General features: G+C 40.0%; 1 protein-coding gene across 7 annotated transcripts in view; it reads right to left on the minus strand.

Annotated features, from left to right (window-relative positions):
- Positions 1-19,394, minus strand: part of LOC134531738 (uncharacterized) — a 618,769-nt gene that overhangs the window by 98,471 nt on the left and 500,904 nt on the right. Inside the window, exon 1 of one of the 7 annotated variants that reach the window (XM_063367609.1) lies at positions 19,123-19,320. The exons of 5 other annotated variants lie outside the window; for them this stretch is intronic. In XM_063367609.1, the coding sequence (XP_063223679.1) occupies positions 19,123-19,188 (66 nt within the window). In that variant the 5' untranslated portion in view covers positions 19,189-19,320. Of the gene's footprint in view, positions 1-10,884; positions 11,025-19,122; positions 19,321-19,394 lie in introns of those variants that run through there. One more of the 7 variants, XM_063367611.1, reaches the window with a different exon arrangement.

The raw sequence follows: 19,394 nt of genomic DNA on the forward strand, positions 1-19,394 counted from the left end.
CCAGTATTACCTTTGAATATACATATTGTATAGAAGTCGCCAGCCCAGGTTAAAATTTCCAATGCGGTTTTGATGTAGTTGGTTAATTCACCGCCGCAATCGCCACCATCTCTAGGGCATCGACTTGTGGTGGTCCCTAGCGGACAAGTGTCGAACTCTTCAAACACCCCTTCCCCCTCCCGGTAAACGAACTTGAGCTGCAGTGAATGATAGAAGGGGGGTGCGGGTAATGACAGCGGGCGACAGAGCTGCGCTCTAACGCGTAAATAACAACTAAGACGATACAGGGCGTTACGGCAGCGCACTGCAGCGGTGAAGTTCCCAAGCTGCTCATCATACGCTCCTTAAAAACGTAGAGTAAATCCTATCCACTCGCGACTTCTATACAGTATATATATTCAAAGGTATTACTGCGATCACAACTTTGCAGAGACAGTTGTTTTCACGAAAACGTACAAATTTGTAAATATCTGTATTTTTACATGAATAATTCTGTTCCATTTACACATTAAAAAAATTACAGCGTAGCTTCGGAGTGGGCACATGAACGTCTTAGCACAAAAAAAAATGGGGGGGGGGGGGGGGAGGGGACGTCTCAACTGGTGTTGACGCAGCCGGGGACACGAAGACGCGTGACCGTCGACAATGCGACGCCCGGCCATGTGGGCGCCTTTGTTCCTTCCATCTGCGATAAAACCACCACGCGCCGGTCGGTCAGCGTTCTCGCGTCCAAGCACACACCACAGCACCCGTCATAATGGCGATCATGTGCGAGAAGCTAAACACTGGGGGGAAAAAAAAACCTGCTCCACGTTGAAAAGGCACGTCTAGTACAAACTGATATTTTATTTTACTGATAAAAAATATATTTTTTTTTTAGCTAGTCTTTCAGTACTCGCGAGAGATGTTTAACATCTAACCTCGGTAACGAACAAATTCATGTTTACTCGTATTGCACGTATACTATACTTCTCACTACAACGATTTTAATTAAAAAAATAATTAAAACGAATTTTGAAAAAAATAGATATATTTTTTCGAGGTGAAAACGAACGCTCCCTGAATAATCCGCGTGCTCTAGGCTTCACCGTCTGCGCTCCACAGACAGATACGACAACCAAGACAAGCTCTATCCTTTAGTACCGATTTTCACGATCTCTGCCTTAACGAACGTAAATTTTGCATTATTGAAAGAATCAAACAAGAATGGCCACTGAACGAAAAGCTGTCGGGTGGCAGTAAGGCTGGGTTCACAATTAAAAAAAAATTAAGCGAGTGCATAGCAAGCCATGCACACGACCTGTGCACACGACCTGTGCGAACTGCGAAATCGGTTCACAATTGAATTCTTACTGTTAACATATTAACTTTCAAAATAACGATAATACTATTATTATCTCGACATTTTCTTACCACAATATGGTTAATAAATATAAACATATTTCTAGTCCCGCCAAAAAAGCACCCTGCTCTTCTCTCATTGGCTGTTATGCCATGCGTACGCGACCGAAATAAAATATATTCATTTCACTCCTATGCGCATGACCTCGCTCCCCATGCACACGACCAACTTTCTGCTATTGTGAATCGTTAGGTTAGGAAACATGGCGTTCATATCCTATGCACACGACCTACTGTTACTGTTACTGTTATTTTTTCAATTGTGAATCCAGCATAAGACGCGAGGAACGCGTGCGGCCGTCCACCTCCGCACTTGGACCCCGGCGGGGTCACGCGGCTGTGTGCACAACGGCCGATAAGAGGCCTGGGCGGCGGGCAGCCTCCGAGATTAGGAAGGCATCCGCCCGTCGCGCGCAGGTGTTTGCCCCCAGTTGTTTGTCTAGGCTGCTGTTCGCCGGCTGGCTGCCGCCCGCAGGATCATGGTGGTGGGGGGGGGAGGAGAGAGAAAATCTATAATTCAACAATCGATACTTTATAATGGATACATTTGACCCATACTAGTCCTTTCTTTTTTTTTTTTGCAGGATCTTATCGAATAATGCTAGATATTATAAATTATATATATTTTTTTTAATTTTTAGTTGTAAATGAATTCATATTTATCCTAAATCTGGCTGCATGGGTCAGTTTCTTATAAAAATGAGTAAATGAGAGCAAACGTCCACAATGATTTGTTCGCTCCAATCGTTTCGTTCGCTTATATGATTAAATTAGTGATTAAAATTATATATCTCTTATTCAAAATTTCACGCTGTTAAAAATTTTCACCTTAATTTCTATTATCCAGGGATCTTCGTTAATTTACGGTTATACTCGTAAATTAGCTGGTAATTATTTCACTTGCATTGAGCACGAATCCACATGAATAATCTTGGTATAACACAAAAAAAAACATTCAAAAAACTTGTTAAGTCAACAGCAAGAAAATACCCTCCTTCCTCACCCTCGCCCGGTTACCCTGTTATTACGAAGAACTATTAGTTTATTTCAAGTAATTTTCTACGTTGAGAAGTCAGTAAACTTACTGTATTTTCTAGCAGTGCTCACAAACAACTTTTTTTAAAATTTAATGTGATAAATCAATGCTAAGTATCTAAACGCATGTATCGATACTTTTCTTGCGAGACTTCTCGGGAATACAGTATCAATACTTTTTACACCGGGTCCCTGGGTCGACGCTAGCCAACACCCACGCAACACACCAGGCGGCACCACTGATCTCGATCCCACCAGGCCCCAGCCCGATAACTTGCCTCGTCACGGCCTGCCAGGATGTCTCCCTCACCCGGGTCAGACCTTCCCCGCGTGCCCCCGGCCCCAGGAGACGTCGATGGAGCTTGCGACTGCCAGCAAGGTGTCCAACTAACAGAGTTCCCCGAACTATCAACACGCATTTGCAAATTTTTCGCCCACAAACACCACGTAATATTACTAAAGAAAATGACCAATACATAGAGACCCGGAAATTTCGCGGACTCATTTAGTCGCAAGCTAGAATGCAAACCTCCACACTGTCGCACTGTGTTCGTGATTGGACCGCAGTTATTTGGTCACGCCCCTCTACGGCCGTGAGCCATCGATGCCCGCAGCTAGGAGAGAAGTAAGCGAATCAGGTGGTGCCAACTAACAAGGATAAAAATGTTCTCGCTAAGAAATCAACCAATGGGAAAGTAAACATGGGTCGAGCACACCTATAACTTTGAATTCTATCCTGAGGCCAGAAGAATCCGCGAAATATCCGGGTCTCTACCAATACATATTTCCGCGCTACTTCCCAACACTGGTCTGTAGCTTTATCGTACTGACTCTTCAATGTTGTGACGAATATTTTCTTACAAAATGACAACAAGGCCTGCTAACGAGGCACCAATGTTTCTTTTATCACACTTTGAGACACCGTCAAAATATAGAATTCGGACTCGCATGCCATAAGCTACCACTCAGCGCAAATATATTTTTTTGGACACAGAACTGCTTCGCAACAAGCAAATACTGAACCCAAAACACAATATGCATGGTACAGATAACGGGTCATTGACCACCTTGGAGCATTAGAACGTCTTCTTCAGACTCATTTCACCATGACTCCTTCGCAACCTCTTTTAAGCGTCACGTCCGTCCCGTGATTCACATCCGCACGTCCTTAAATGTTTTTCCATTTTGATGCTGTCAACAGACTAGAAGGTTTTTAAAAATGTTGGTCACAGGTTCTCTTTGTATCGGTAGATTATATTGACGATCATGAAAGTAAGACGTACTTATAGTTAATCGAACTCGATCTATTGCGCTCTGATATGTATTAATATAGTTTAAGTTTTACTACACGTAATTAAATAATATCACTACTAGGTATCGGGTCTATTTTTGCACCAAACACAAAACTTTAAGTTAAAAACGTAGCTAAACGTATAAACAAACATAAACAAAATTCAAAAAAACCTTTCAAGATAGTAAAGGTTTTCCGGCAATACCTCGCTTACTCTGGGAGTTTATAATTTCATCCTTCCGTCCGTCGAAAGTTAAAAGTTGTTGGGAAGCTTTTGACGGACGGACGGAATTTTTCTTGGGATGCTGGGGTGGGGGCTGAGCCTGGTGTTGTTCTCAGGGCAGCGAGAGAAAGGAAGACAGACACTACCCGCACAGCGAGAGGTCTGGAACTCTTGTGTTGTGCTGCTTGCGCCCTGCGGCCTCCCAACGCGAGGAGTGCCTGCTGAAGGACAAGAGGAAGAGATGGTCGCATTCTTCACCCTTTCCCGGGAGACTCTCAGGGGACCAGAAGGGCCGAATGCTTCGTTCGCCTTTCAGTCGATCTTTCTCAGGCTTGTTGAAACCTGCACGCGGCGGAAACGCGTCCGGGTTCAGCGGCGAACTGGACTACAAGCGCGAACTGGACTACGAGCGCGAACTGGTTCGCGCCGATGGTCACGGAGCTTGGAATTGTCCACGCATGACATGCTGTGCCTACCCGGGCACACATACGGTGCGCAGAGCTTCAGGAAAAACAACGCGATTTCAAAACTACTCAAGATATCCGAGTGGGGTCTTCTTACCAAAACCATTTAAGACTCCGCTGATTTTTTTTTTTTTTCCAAATTATTTTCCTAGCTTCAGGTGAGGGATATCCCCCTACCTCCCCCCCCCCCCTTCCCACCGCATCAACTAAATACCTGGTGAATTGGAATCTCCGTCGTAAAAAACAGTCAAGTCGTAAAAAAAACAGTCACTTCCATAAAATAGAGTCCTTTAAAACTGTTACCATAATGCACTTCAGCCACTGATTAAGGAGCGGACCGTCAGCTCGACAAGCGCCTTCGCGCAGAATCCACGCGGTAATGCATGCACCCCATCCCTTGCCCATGGATCAGTCAGCGTACTACAATTCCAGACCTTTGTTTGCTAATGCCAGATTTCTATAAACAAATATTTTTTTTAATGGGCCTATGAAAGGTTAAAATTATAATCCCGGCTTAGCTACTGCGTCAAACTTTGTGTGAGAAGATATGTGTGATTAGTATTAATGCAATGATCTTTCCTTTTTAGTCTTAGATTGCCAACGTGTGGTATTTTACTCTTAATTTAATCGCAGCTGGTGAGTGCCAACTTAATTTTGAATTTTAATTCTGAATGATAATTAAATTTTTGTTCTATCTTTATCTTAAATTATTTATTTTGAATGCAATGGGCAAATGTGAGTTTAAAATCAGGTGTGTCACTTTAACTTTTGCCATCTCCAGAGACGTTAAATAAATAAAATAGTGAGTGAGCATGAAGCCACTCATCACGCAAGGAAGTGTTAGTTACTAATACTGTCCGTTGGATCTTCCGTAAATCAAAAAACCGGGTGTGGCCAAGCATTAAAAACTGTTGTTCTTTTTAAACTTTCTTTTAAATTACTTGTATTTGTGTTTGCATCATTTACTTTTGTAAGAATGAATGTAAATTACGAACCATAATTATAATTAATAAGAAATGGGTGTTACGTCTTAAATATCCCTATAATTAAAAATTAATAAAAATAATTCTGCAATCTCGATACAAGATAATTCGATCAGTGCCCTCACACAACCATTATCATAAGGATTCTTTAATAATGTCCGTTATCTATATTTCGCTCATGACCAAACTATCCCAAAGCAATCTACTGGTTTCGTTGCATATTGGAATCCAGAATCGCATACCGTCTTCTTCCTCCTCTCTTTTTTCCCCTTCTTCCACTCTTACTTCGCTCAATCCTATTTCCAATACAGATATTTCTTTTTTATATAGATTCACCCTGTCAGCAGATTGCTCCCATTCTACTCTAGTTCCACATTCACTACTACATTTTTTTCCCCGTGTTATTTTTTTTTCCAACGTATTGGCGCTGTACATCTCCAGCGCAAATAATAAATCGTATTCTTGACGTATCTAAGCCTTCAATTCATTTCCTTCGATCAGTACCCCTCTATAGCATCTAGAGCATATTATTACTCTAGGTTTCCCTATAAATATCCTAGTCTATTTTGTTGAATTTAATTTCTTATACTGATACTAAAATCATTTAATAACTCAATGCTTCTACAATTACCATCTGTAATGAAATTCAAAACTTGTAAGCCTTATAGTGAACTAAAATTTAACCAAATCTAAAATAATAAAATAACGGTACAAACACTTACACGGTGCCCAGAGTTCGAAAATGGAACTAAAGGATTCCTTCGAAAATGGAACTGAAGCATTCCAGAATGCTTCAGCGATCTCCGCTTCTAAAACCGGAACTAAAATATATTTCGGAAGTGAATTGTTTTTCTTTCACGACAATCCCAAAATTAAAGGTATTCTGGGCAGAACGTGTTATTTCCCTAGTGCACTTCCCCAGTATAAATAAATAACTATAATTTTATTATTCCTAACTCAATTATACTTGACATACAGAATGTATCTAGTCTGAAGCACAAAGTAACGTTCTAATAATATTGTTATTTTGTTACTAGAGTATATATAGCACACAGTGAAAATTTTAGTACACAGAAATACACAACAAGTTTCCTCTCAATTTTGTGTGTTGAAATACAATCTACTCGAAGGCTATAAATCAGCACTCATAACAACTCAACAACAAATTACAACTCCAAAGATTATAGTTATATATCACTGTAAATAAAACTATGCAATCCATATGTGTTACAAATGTGGGCAATATATATTTTTGCAAAAAAAAAATCTGATCACTACTAGACTGCAATAAGGCATGTCTGCGCTAGCGATTGTGCCCCTGTAATTGGCGGCCTGTAAGAGAAGCCATTGCCCTATTTGGCCGGGCCATTCATGACGCGTTTTACTTAGCACTGGACGGTTGTGATTGGTGTGCTGACAGTAGACATGTACCTGAAATAAACCCAGCCAACCACGAAACACAGACAATGGTACAATGTTTTATCACACAGCTGTTCTGAAAATATTTTCGCGAAAAATACATGGCCCTACACAGAAAAAAAAATGTTTGTACTTCTATAAAATATTTCTTTAAAAACCAGTTTCCAAGAAAAAGTTTTCAATATTACAAGAAATATATTGTAACTTTGTACAACACCATAGATTAAATACGTCTTTTTCGAGATAATACTTACTCAGTATTTCTTTAGAAAATTGGTTCATAATTTTTTATTATAATTGCTGTTTCAACAAGCATAATTTTTTTAGACCGTGGATAAGATAATCGCACAATTGCACTTTTATTTTGTTTTATCATGCTTATTAAATACGCGCAGTTGATACGGAAAGCTATTCAGGAAACTGTTTAAAAATTACTTTGAACTATTGTATGAACTGAAACAACACAAAGTATAAATGCCCGGGTAAGAATCCGAATCCAGCGAAATCCTTTTTTTTTTTGTAGTGATACAGTTGTTTTCGCGTAAATGTGTACAAATTTACAAATATCTGTAATTTTACGTGTTCCATTTACAGTGTAGTTATAAATTATTAAATGAAATCACAGTAAACAAAGTTTAAAAAAAAAAGGGCCCGGGGGCAGTAGCGGATCCAGAGGGGAGGGAGGGCTAAGGGGCTCAAGCCCCCTCCAAAAGCATCTGGGTCCATAGGCGTGCCCAGACATTTCTGCTAAATTTATAAATCAGAAGCTGAATTTAGGATGTTAAATAGCCTAAATACATTCACTCATTGCCGTGTTTATATTTTTGTGCAGTATCAACGAGATATGTTTACTAGTTAATATTTATATCAGTATAATTTTAACAATCTTGAAAATGTTTTTTTTTTTCCATAGACAATGTTTAAAGGGTACTTACACATTTTTCCCCCTCGAATTTTCCAATAGCTTGGTCCAGATCTACCTTGAAATGAACTTCTTTTTAGTGAATGCAAACACAGCAATTCAGACAACAGAACTTTAGCAAACCTCTTAAATTTTTTTTTGCTTGGCCATTTTAAGGGACCTCGTGTTTTAAATAAACTAAGGCGGCTGTATTTCCAGAACGATAAAATGTTTTAAAATATTGTTAATTAGCACGCTGCAACACTGAAACACAGTTTGAGTGTCACAGTGCCAGGAATATACGAATATTAACGAACGCATTAGAGAAAATGCCGATCTGAGTGATTACATTAGGGGGGGGGGGGGCATGGCCCACCTGGCCCCCCCTGTAGGCACGCCTATGTCTGGGTCCACTATTGTTTTAGTGTTAGCCTTGATAAAGCCCAGCCTCAGCTGGGTCAAGCCCCCTCCCAAAACAAAATCCTGGATCCGCCACTGCCCGGGAACTACTGCGACTTGGGGCAGAACCGTCGGCCGTGAGGTTCGATCCAGTGACCTCGTGCAAGCGGCTTAACGCGTGACACGCCGCATGGCTGAGCGCTCGGCTCCAATTCCGCTCTACGAGGCCGGATCACTCGGCGAGTGTGCCTACCCCCGGTCGCCGATACGTTCTATCAAGCAAAACAAATAAAATCTTACGCGCGGCCTTAATTCACGAGGACACAAGTTGAACGCACGGGGTCATGGTGGCTGGGCTAGCAGCTGGCAGCGGACACGGACACACAAACAAACACAACACACAACACACACACACACACACGTTCTCAATGACGCAAAAAAATCGATGATCGAGGAAAACAAATTGATTTTTGTTTCCTTCGACAAGTCATTCGCAGTTCGGTAGGCTTCACGTTGATAGAGTGAAAATTATTGCGATTGTTAGGTGAACAGATTCTCAGGCGTGACTAAAACAAGTTGGATTGTTGGGAGAACGTTTCCAAATGCAGTAAGGTGTGTTTTTTTTTTTTCGGAAAAGGTAAAATAAAAATGTCTTCACTCTCAACTCTGGAAGTCAAGACTTATCTCAAAGGGCAACAAAAAGAAAGAACTTACCTACATTCATAGACGTAAAGAATAAATTAATTTCCAAGAATACAAGACATAAAGATGCAGAAATAAACCTAAGTTTTATGTAAATTTGTATTGAAATGTACGCTTTGTTATGCAAAATTTTGATTTTATTTTTCTGTCATTATATTTCAGTTAACGTGTCGAAGAAAGCTGTAATTCGTTTTCTTGATAGAAAAAATCAGTTTGACTTTAGAAGGTTCTGTTGCTAAGAGCAAGCAAACATTTCGTAAAACCAGGTTTTTCTGAGTTTGTTACATAATAAGGCAATATTGTAAGTTTGTAAGTAAAGTTTTTAAAATATTATTTTTCAACAAATACTTGTCAAACTGATAAATCAAAACTGAACTTACCAGATAAGCCAGTAAACCTAACAAGAGCACGCAATAACCTTGTTTATCCTTTTTTCCTTCTCAAGCTTTGGTTTTGGAGTGTCATAAGTTAAAATTTCATATATTTCGTAATTAATGTTCTAGGTTTGCTTTAACCATTTACATAGCGTGCAAGTAGCTGATACGTGGAGTTATTTTTTTTTTAATGGGTGAAAAACTGAAGGAATATTTACAACTTATTTCAACGAAGGAATGACTCGTGTAGCATCTTAAACCCATCATGAACTCTGGCCAATGAAATCCTTCGATGGTGACACACGATGGCCGATAGCTCTCGAACTTTGTTGCTTATATGTATTAGTGGTTAAAGTTTAAACCCTGCACCTAACCAATCTTTCGTTTTACCGCCAAGTTACAGATTTCACATAATATGTGTCTTGTAAATAAGTACAGGCGTTAATAAATGTATATATATGTATATATGTATATGTATGTATATATACACGTATATATAAATACATAAACATACGTGTGTATATATATATATGTATGTTTTATTATCACCGCCGTGTCGGATTGCTTCTACTAAATCCCCTTCTTGCGACCTTGAAATCGACACCTTCCCTTCCCCAGCAATGTTTGTCTAGCCACGTGGCTTTCTTCCACCCGCCTTCCCCGTCCCCATCGCAGAGGTGCAGCCAATGAGAGCACAGTTCAAGCACGCGTCGGCGAGTCGATCTAGGGAAAAGAAATTCGCGACCGGGACGAGCCCGATTTATTTTCGAGAGTTCACCCTAATAGTCATACAAAAATTAAAAGTCTATTGCTATTAGAATCAATAGGAAAACCCACAAGTCATGCGATATGCTCATTACCATATTTACAGTTATAACCATGATATAGCATTAACACTCTTGAATTTTTTTAGTGGCGGGGTTTGTAAAAATAAATGCACGTTAAGTAATGTACAGGAGGCCCGACACCATTATCCCCCCCCCCCCCCCCTCCAATCCCAGGCCGATGGTTTCGACCAACTACCCTGAATGGGATAAAGCATCTGAACCCCTCTTACGAAAATTGTCACCTAAATTTTTATTTTTATTTCCGTTCCACTCAAGCACATTTTTTTTCAAACCATGGAAAATATAGTCGAATATTCAATAACTGGACTTAATTTTGTTTTATTATTGTTATTAAGCTATTCAGGGAACGATAAACTTAAATTAACTATTGGAGGTACTGGCACAACTCAAAGCATAAATGACCGGGTACGAATCCGATTCCCCGCATTATACTGCGAACACTATTTTGTGCACGTACAGTTGTTGTCATGTAAATGTACAAATGTACAATTATCAGTAATTATACATGAATATGCTATTTGTTCCATTCACAAAAAAGAATTTACAATGTAATGTGCGTATGTATGTGTGTATGACTGTGCGTGAGAATGTGTGTGTGAGCGTGAGTGCGTGTGAGCGTGAGTGTGTGTGTACGAGTGTGTGCATTGTGAGTATGAGTGTGTGCATTTTGAGTGTGTGTATATATGTGTAGGTGTGTATAGGTGTGTGAGTGTGTGTATATATGTGAGTGTGTGTATATATATGTGAGTGTGTGTATATATATGTGTGAGTGTGTATAGGTGTGAGAGTGTGTGTATATGTGTGTGAGTTGGAAAGGGAGGGAGAGAGAAGAGTGGGTTCTCACTGAGCGACTGGCCGGCGGGTCCATCACCAGCCGTGTCACCGCCTGACCCCCTCAGGCACACCACATGACCTCCGCGCCCCGGGTAGTCTTCACCACGCATGCAAAACAAAAAAAAAAGTAGGGAGGGGTGGAGAGGGAGAGACGGAGAGAGAGGAGGGCACACACCTACTACTACATAATGCGGTCATTTGCAAGCATTAGCGAGCGCTCGCCCGACAGACTCGCACGGTTAATTGGACCCCCGCGTCATCACGGCCGCTACACACGTAGCGAGTGCATTTCGCACCACATCACACATGCCTGCTCTGCAAGTTTTAGCTCGTTATTTCATTTTTTTTTTTTTAAACATCGTAGAACATGCAAACATGTAAACATTCTTACCGTTGGGGAGTGGGTGAAATATTTAACATGTTAATTATAATGAGGCCAAAATGAGAACGACGACCCCCAATCTGTAAAGCAAAATATATTTTTTTTTAATTTGTTAATAAATGTTTGATAATATTCACATGTCAATTTTTTTTTACTATTATTCCTAGCGAGTTACTTTCAAGCTATTAAACTAACTTCCTGTTTTAGTCTCTAAGAAGCTACGGTTTGTTTTACTAAACAATACCAGTTAAAATTAGTGTTTTACACTTTAAAACACACTCATTCCACAGACTGACATGAAAATGTTTCTAACAGACTAATTTTCATAAAATAAAAAAAGCGTTGCATTTTTTTTGCATAGTTATCCGTAAGGTTTTTTTTTTTTTCAACTTATGGGGAGTTCCCCAAGGAGAAAACGAATTGAATAACAGAATAGTAACTTCAGGTCTAATTCAACGACGCAGGCTAAGCTATGAAATAAAGTTGCATACATTGATTAAAATAAGTCCGAGTAAATTGTGTTTATTGTAAAAAAAAGTTAGCATTGTACATTGTTTATACACTTTGCTAAGATGGAATTAAATAGGTGAGAGTAAAAAAAGTACTACAAAAAGGTGAACCACATAAAGACAGTTACAACTTATATCTCTCTATGGAGTTGGTTTTTTAATCATGGCAGACATAATAATAATAATAATAATAATAATAATAATAATAGTGCTGCAAGCTAAAACCAATTTCAAGTTATCTCAAACGCATAATCCTGTAGGAAAAGAAACTCACGTGAGACTTGTCATAGAGAAAATCTTGACACACTACCCAATACAAAAAAAAAAAAACAGGAGAGAAAATAACTCTAGCAAATAAGAAAGATAAAAATTTACACACACACACATACACACACCTGGTTTCTGTTTTGCAATAATGTGTTTAAACCGAGGAAATAATTACAAATTTTTTCCGGGTAGATTTGATCCACTAACACAGGCTTAGACACGTGCCATCCCTTGTAGAAATATACACGTGGCATCCTTTGTAGGACTAAACGTATTCCCTCTATAAACAGCTGGAGGTTCTCTGATGTTGGTTGCTATCGAACAACCTTCCCTGCCATAAAAACATGGTAGCGTCACGACGGAGTCTCCTGAGCCCTAAGTCACAGAGATACGCCGCCAGACGCGAAGAGAATAACTGCACCACCGCCGCCGCCGCTTACGTAAGACTTGCTCGATTCCGGAGAATACGCCGTGGGCGAAAACGAACATGTCAGCACGAACGACAGAAATAACGGGACAGCGCACAGAGAGAGAGAGAGAGAGAGAGAGAGAGAGAGAGAGAAAGAGAGAGAGAAAGAGAGAGAGCGCGCGTGTGTGTGTGGACCAAAAAAAATTTACCAAAGGAGGCCACGAGCAGAAACGTGTTTTTAAAAGAAGTGTAGAAGAGAGGCTGAGGATGGAAGATGATGCTAGCCAAGACCGAAAAGTACCGGCGGACCAAATAAAAAAAAAGAGGCTAAAATAAGGAGACAAAACACACGCGGAGGCTGGCAGGAAGAAGCCAGTGTCCTTGGGAGGACCTCCCAGTCTTCCTGAGCTGGACCAGGGCCCTATTTCATAAAACTCGACAGGCGTGACATATGCGACAATTATGTCAAAATTTACAAATATGTCAATTTGTAATTACAAGTGTACGTTTCATATAAAAAGAGGTTGACAGGCAAATAATCTTAAATAGCTACAATTAAAAACAACTGTCTCATAAACACGACCGTATGTGACAATTAATTGTAGGTCAAAATTTTTTTTAGTGATGTTTGTTTAGTGATCGCCCGCGGCCACGTGTATGTCAAAACATGATTTGGCTTTCAAGTGGTGCGTGCGATAATAGAACCCTGCCATACCTTTGCTTTTCAAGAACAATCGATTTGTACCACAACAAAGTAAGCAGTAAAATATTTATGCGACATATATAACCTGCACACATACAGTACAATGAACAGTGTGGATAAGATAAGTATTTTAAACCTCATTCGTGAGGAAAAGGAGGTGTTGTTTGGAAGATTTTCATGCAGTTTGACACATGAACAGAAAATGGACTCATGGAAACGCGTAACTGAAAAAGCGAAAGCCATCGGAGCCTTTACAAGGGATTGGAAGTATCTTAGGGATACTACATGGCAAAACTGGCGCAAGAGAACGATTGTAAGTATAAATTGTATGGGTACCAGATTATTAATAGGTTAGGTATGGACACAGGGGCATGTTATTCATGTGAATAATTTTTAGGTATAGCTACTCATGGTATACTGGCTAAACTATTGATAATAGAAGCAAGGTGTATTAATGAAATTGCTTCTTTTGTTACGAAAAGTTGTCGCGAGAGACAAAAAGAGCATGTTACAGATGTTTATTTTTTAGATTTTCGTAGATTTTCTAATTTCCACAAGCAAAAGAAATGTATGGACTTATAATTCGTACACAGATACTAACCTAACATAACCTAAACCAACCTAACGTCACATAATGTAGCCTTACCAAAAGTAACCAAACCTTAACAAACTTAACGTAAGCATACATAATCTAATGTAAATAAACCTATCTTAGGTTGGGTTAAGTTAGGTTATGTTTGGTGATGTTATGTTAGATTAGTCTCTGTGTACAAATTACATGTAACATTTAGCTTGTTTTGATTGTGGAACAGAAAATCTACGAAAATCGGAAAAAAATAAACATGTGCCACATGCACATTTTCGTAACAAAAGAGGCATTTTTCTTTAATAAATATTGCTTATATTATCAATAGTTAGCCGATATTCAATGAGTAGGTAGAATTAACAATTACCTTCATGTGTTTGCAACAAGTAGCCGCTAATATAGTATGACACTTCATATTTGGCATCAGTAGTGTAATTAATATGGTTTAAGAAATAAAAATAAAAAATTAAAAAATTAGATCTTTTGTATCTGCCTGTGCTAGCAATGGAACACGCCTAAGTGATATAGGATGTATATTATAATTCAATTACTAAAACCTAAATCTTTTTCATGCCCAGGAGAAAAAAGATAACAGAACAAAGACGGGAAGTGCAGGTGGGAAGAAATGTATTTATGACGAGGCAGATCATATTATCATGGACATTATTGGAAAAGAATCACCTGTTCTTGAAGGAATAATGGCTCCTGAATCTTCTGGGACTGACATTGCTGCAATTACATTCGCATACCACGAGGATTTAGGAAATCAGACTGGAGAAGTTATTGTAAATAATGCAGATGGTGTTGCTGAACCAACGTGTTCAAATGCATCTGACAATTTGAGCGGTACTCATTAAACACCATCTGCAAGCACAGGTGGCAACACAAGGAAAAGAAACATAAACTCTGCAAAGAAGGAATATGAATTGTTAAGAACAAAAAAAATTAAACTGCAAACGTTATTACTGGTACAGAAACTCGAAACAGCAAAACGAGAAACATATAAAATGGATCTAGAGTTACTGAAAATGGAGAAAGAAGCAGGCCTTCCGCCATCTGAATTTACAGCTCATTTGACTAATTCAAAAATATTTCCTGTTAACACCGAAATGTTGCAATTTAGTGCTTCAAACAGTGTAATTGAAGATGCTATTGTCATTGTTAACAATACATGTGAAAATAACTAATATATATGTTCTACACATTAACATCTGATGTATATAATCTTGTGTAATGAAACCAAAATAATTAAACGGACATTTCAAGAGAAACTTACGTTAATTTTCAATAGTTATGTATATTTTGTACCTAATTATTCGTTTCAGTTTTTGTAATAGTGGATAAATATTTGTTGATTTAATTATAATGGAAATGTCAGTGCATGATACAAAGCAAACTCATTGATATGTATATGGCTAAAAACAAAGAAACCACTTAATGTTCAAACACATGTATCAGTTCTTGCAATACTGCAATAGCCTCTGGATCAGCTGCGTCAACATCCTCATGAGCTTCCCCATCCTCGCCTTCTACATTTTCATCGTTTTCATATGGTTCATACACCTCTGATCCTAGGCGTTTCTCTATGTTATGCACAATTATACAAGACAAGATAATGTTACATGCTGACACTGGCTGCATTCTCAGATGATTAAGGCATGGGAACTTCTCTTTTAAAATACCAAGTGCATTTTCCACCAGTCGTCTTGTAGATTTAAAGGCTCGAAGAAAACTTGTAAGAGCATTTGTCCGAGGTATTTGTACTGGGATATTTGGTGTAATAAGCCACTTTTTTAATCCATATCCACTGTCTCCCAGTAATATTGCATGTGGAAATGGTCTCCATCCATTTTCCCACTGTTGTGACAACGATGAACATCGTAGTACTCGTGCATCATGTACTGAACCGGGCCACCGAGCACTGGCATACAAAAATTCTAGGTTAGGTCCACACACTACCATTATATTGATTGAATGGTTGCCATTCCTGTCTACAAATGAGACTTCATTATCATGTGGGGCATCTATCTTGATCAATGACCCATCTACAACTCCAGCAACCCTTGGAATGTTTGCTACACTCATGAAAAGCTGTGGAATTGCTTGGACAGATTCAGTTGGCCAGCGAACCTCTTCTCCAAGAAAGGTGTGAACCAGTAAGTGACATAACTTTTTTACACATCGGTGGATAGTGGCTTTTGATAAGCCATGTGCATCTGCATTTACATGATATTGTGCTCCTGTGCCCAGCCAATGCAATGCGCACAAAAGTTGTTCTTGAACAGTAAGTGCATGATTTCTTTTTGTTTCTGTCCGCAACTGTGGCCCTAACCTATTTATAATGTATTCAGCTGTTACCTTGCTAACGCGGAATTTCTCTTTGAAGACAAAGTCACTGAAATTGAAGGTTAGGTTAATCCGTGGCCTAAAAACTCTTTGAACTCGTCTTTCTCTTTCTTCATCACTCCCGCTACTGCTACTGCTGCTACTACTGTCCATTATGTCCATTCACATCAAATTAACCCAATATTTTAACACACTATTGCACTGTTGTTATTACCAATAATTAGGTGACACTAAATGGTTTACCTGTCACTTCCACTCTGACAATTCTACAAATTTGTAAAATTGTTAAATACAATTTACATATCTGTGTTTCATAACGCAGTATTACCTGTCAGATGTGACACATATGTCACATTTTTACCTGTCAGCTTTAAACTTTTATGAAACAGTTATATGTCAAATTGTCATACATTTATACATATTTGTCGTGACATATGTGTAGACTTGTCAAATTTTATGAAACGAACATATGTCGAATTGTAAATATGTCTGACAATTCATTGTCACCTGTCACCTGTAGAATTGTAACGTTTATGAAATAGGGCCCAGGACACGCTGCACTGTTCCTGATGCGACGCGCCCTCCAAAACATCTGTTTTCTGTTCCGCTTAATTATTAGCAGCCTGCTGCGTCCGGCTTCAAGGACGCCGCCAGCAGATGTTGCATTACCTCTTACCTAATCTAAGCGACAACTGGATGTTATCTTACCGTCATACACCTCCGATACTTACTGGTGTAAAAATATACGTGTCCGGAAGGATAGCTCGATTAATTAATTGCAGTTTTATTTATTGGCGAATATTTACACTGTTAGTTCAATTGTAACAATTCAAATGCCTGTCTAGAAATTATTTAAACTTTCTTTGGTCCACCATTCACTGCTGGAACTCGGCTCGACAGTGGTTCTTTTTACCAAGCACCTCGGTCCCAACACACTGTTCCACTCCGCTATGCTCCGATCATAGAACTCGAAGCCAGTCGATCGTCGCCCGCTATCGCTCGCCTAGGGATCACTCACTCTCTTCACTTCACTGCAGCTATTGGGTCGGTCTCCCTTTTATACTTCTCAGGTCACGCCATGGAAATGTCTCTTAGCCCTTCGAAGTGTAGCATCATTAAAGACTTCCCCCCCCCCCACCCTTTTTCAGACTTAACACTCGAAACTGCGAGAAAAATGGCGTCCTATTTATGCCACTTCTCACCAGGGTGCTCTGGGAACCTGCCAAATCCTACAGAGAGTCAGATAGGCGCTGACTCCTTGGGACGGAAAAAAGGCTCACTATAGCCCGTTCCACAGTGGCAAGGAAAAGGAGACGACCTTACGTTAAACAAAGTTTGATATAAAAACAGTTTACTTCGCCTTTAAATGTACAAAAGCAACACACCTTTACAAAAATACGTTAACTGGAACCAGAATACGATGGCTTAAATATATCGCATTCGATACGTTACGCTGTAGTAAAAAAAGCTTCAATTTAACTAACGAGGAAAAAATACCTGAAAATAATCACGAAGTATTAATTTTCATTTAAAGCCCACTATATCTAACATGCCATACTAAAAATGAAAAATAAACCTTGGTTTTATCCGCCTTGACATTGCCATCTAGAGAGAAATATTAACGGAATTAAAATTTTGACATTACGGTCTCGACACCATTTTTGTCGCCCCTTTTGATATGTAGACCTCCGGCATAGCAACAACACACACGTGTCGGCGTCGACATGACGCACGGAATTGTAGTGTATTGCAGCTAAGGCCAGTTCCACAGAAAGGGAGAGACGGATCTCACGAAACAGAGTGCATGTCTGCAATGGCACGTACGGACCCGTGCGGACTAGCTCGGCAATGCTCAGCTCTTACATTTACGTTACTGCGTGCGAAGAATAGGAACCTGAGTGTTTGGCCGCGGTGGTAGCCATGTTTGTTTATATTAAAAACGTGAAACATTGTTTTTTTTAAGTACGAGCGGGTTTCGTGTTCTTTCATTAAGTTGTGGTATATTTTAATTAAATTTGTAAATCCAATTGTTTTTAATTAAAATAAATTTTCGTAACCGTGATGTTTAATCTCACTGGTTGTCGTTTGTTACGGTTCCGTGCACTGAAGAAGCTTCAGAAGAATAGTGAAACGAAATATCTTGCGGGTCCGGATCCGTATTTACGTGTCCGTATCATTGTAGAACATGCCTAATCTGAAAATTACAGAATCCACTTCCTAACATTCATTCCCAAAAGACTCGCTCATAACGCCGCGCCGGTTTCAACAGACAACACGTGGGAACAAGTAGTTCCGTATATTAACACCTCGACTGACATGCACGAAAGAGAAATTAAGGACCCGGGGAAAATATTTTTTTCGGGATCCGTCCACATGGGCGTAGATCGTTGGGCGGGGGGCAGGGGGACCTTATACCCCCTGGAATTACGAAGCCCCTCACGGAGCGGCCCCACTTGAGCTTGCAAAAATCGTAACTGTGAAACAGGGTTGATAAACGTAAACCCATGTTTTATGATAAACTTTCTGTATTTTTTTTCCTGCTTGTTGCATGCATTTAGGCCGAAACCTGGACTGTTCAAGCATCCTACCCAAGAGATGACTTGTGTCAGGTTAAAACCCACGCGCTAAACCTCTCGCGTCGCGCAAGCCAACCTACGAATTTCCGAGAGCCTACCCTGCCGATCCATCTTATCTGCGCCCCTGCCCCCTCCATATTATTTAATGTATGACATCTCAAAATCCCGCGATTAAATTTAAAAATATATATATATCTAAAGAATGTAAATTTTAATGTGGCCGCAACTCATAGCTATAAATTTTTGCCTGTGCGAACAGCATAACTTGTAAGATTACCTATGAATCTTATTTAAAATAGATTTTTAATTTTCGTCCTATAAGGGTACACACAAGTAATTAAAAAAAATCTCTGGAAACTCAACCGATTACCCCCTCCCCCTCTTTTATTTCCCCAATCCCACACTACGGCCCTGCTGACAGGAGAACTCGGGAAATGCACTGCAGATGGCAAGGTCCTGCTCGCGCTCACCATTCCCTCGTCCTCATCGTCGGCCGGCGGCCTGGGCGGCTCGGCGCAGCGTCTCAGCCACGACATGGACGCCTCGGCGCCGCCGCCAGCATCCCCCGCAGGTCACAACGACGCCACTCAAACCCCCACCAATCACGACCGCGCGCCGACCCCGCCAGCGCTGAACGAACTGGCCCTCTCCGCGGTCCGAAAGCGACTAGACTGCATCCCCGGCTCCCGGGGGGGACGGAGCGCGCGCCTCCCACTTCTCCCCTTCCCCCTCCCTACTCCCT

Source organism: Bacillus rossius, chromosome 5 (assembly GCF_032445375.1).
Source record: "Bacillus rossius redtenbacheri isolate Brsri chromosome 5, Brsri_v3, whole genome shotgun sequence".
Taxonomy (NCBI): domain Eukaryota; kingdom Metazoa; phylum Arthropoda; class Insecta; order Phasmatodea; family Bacillidae; genus Bacillus; species Bacillus rossius.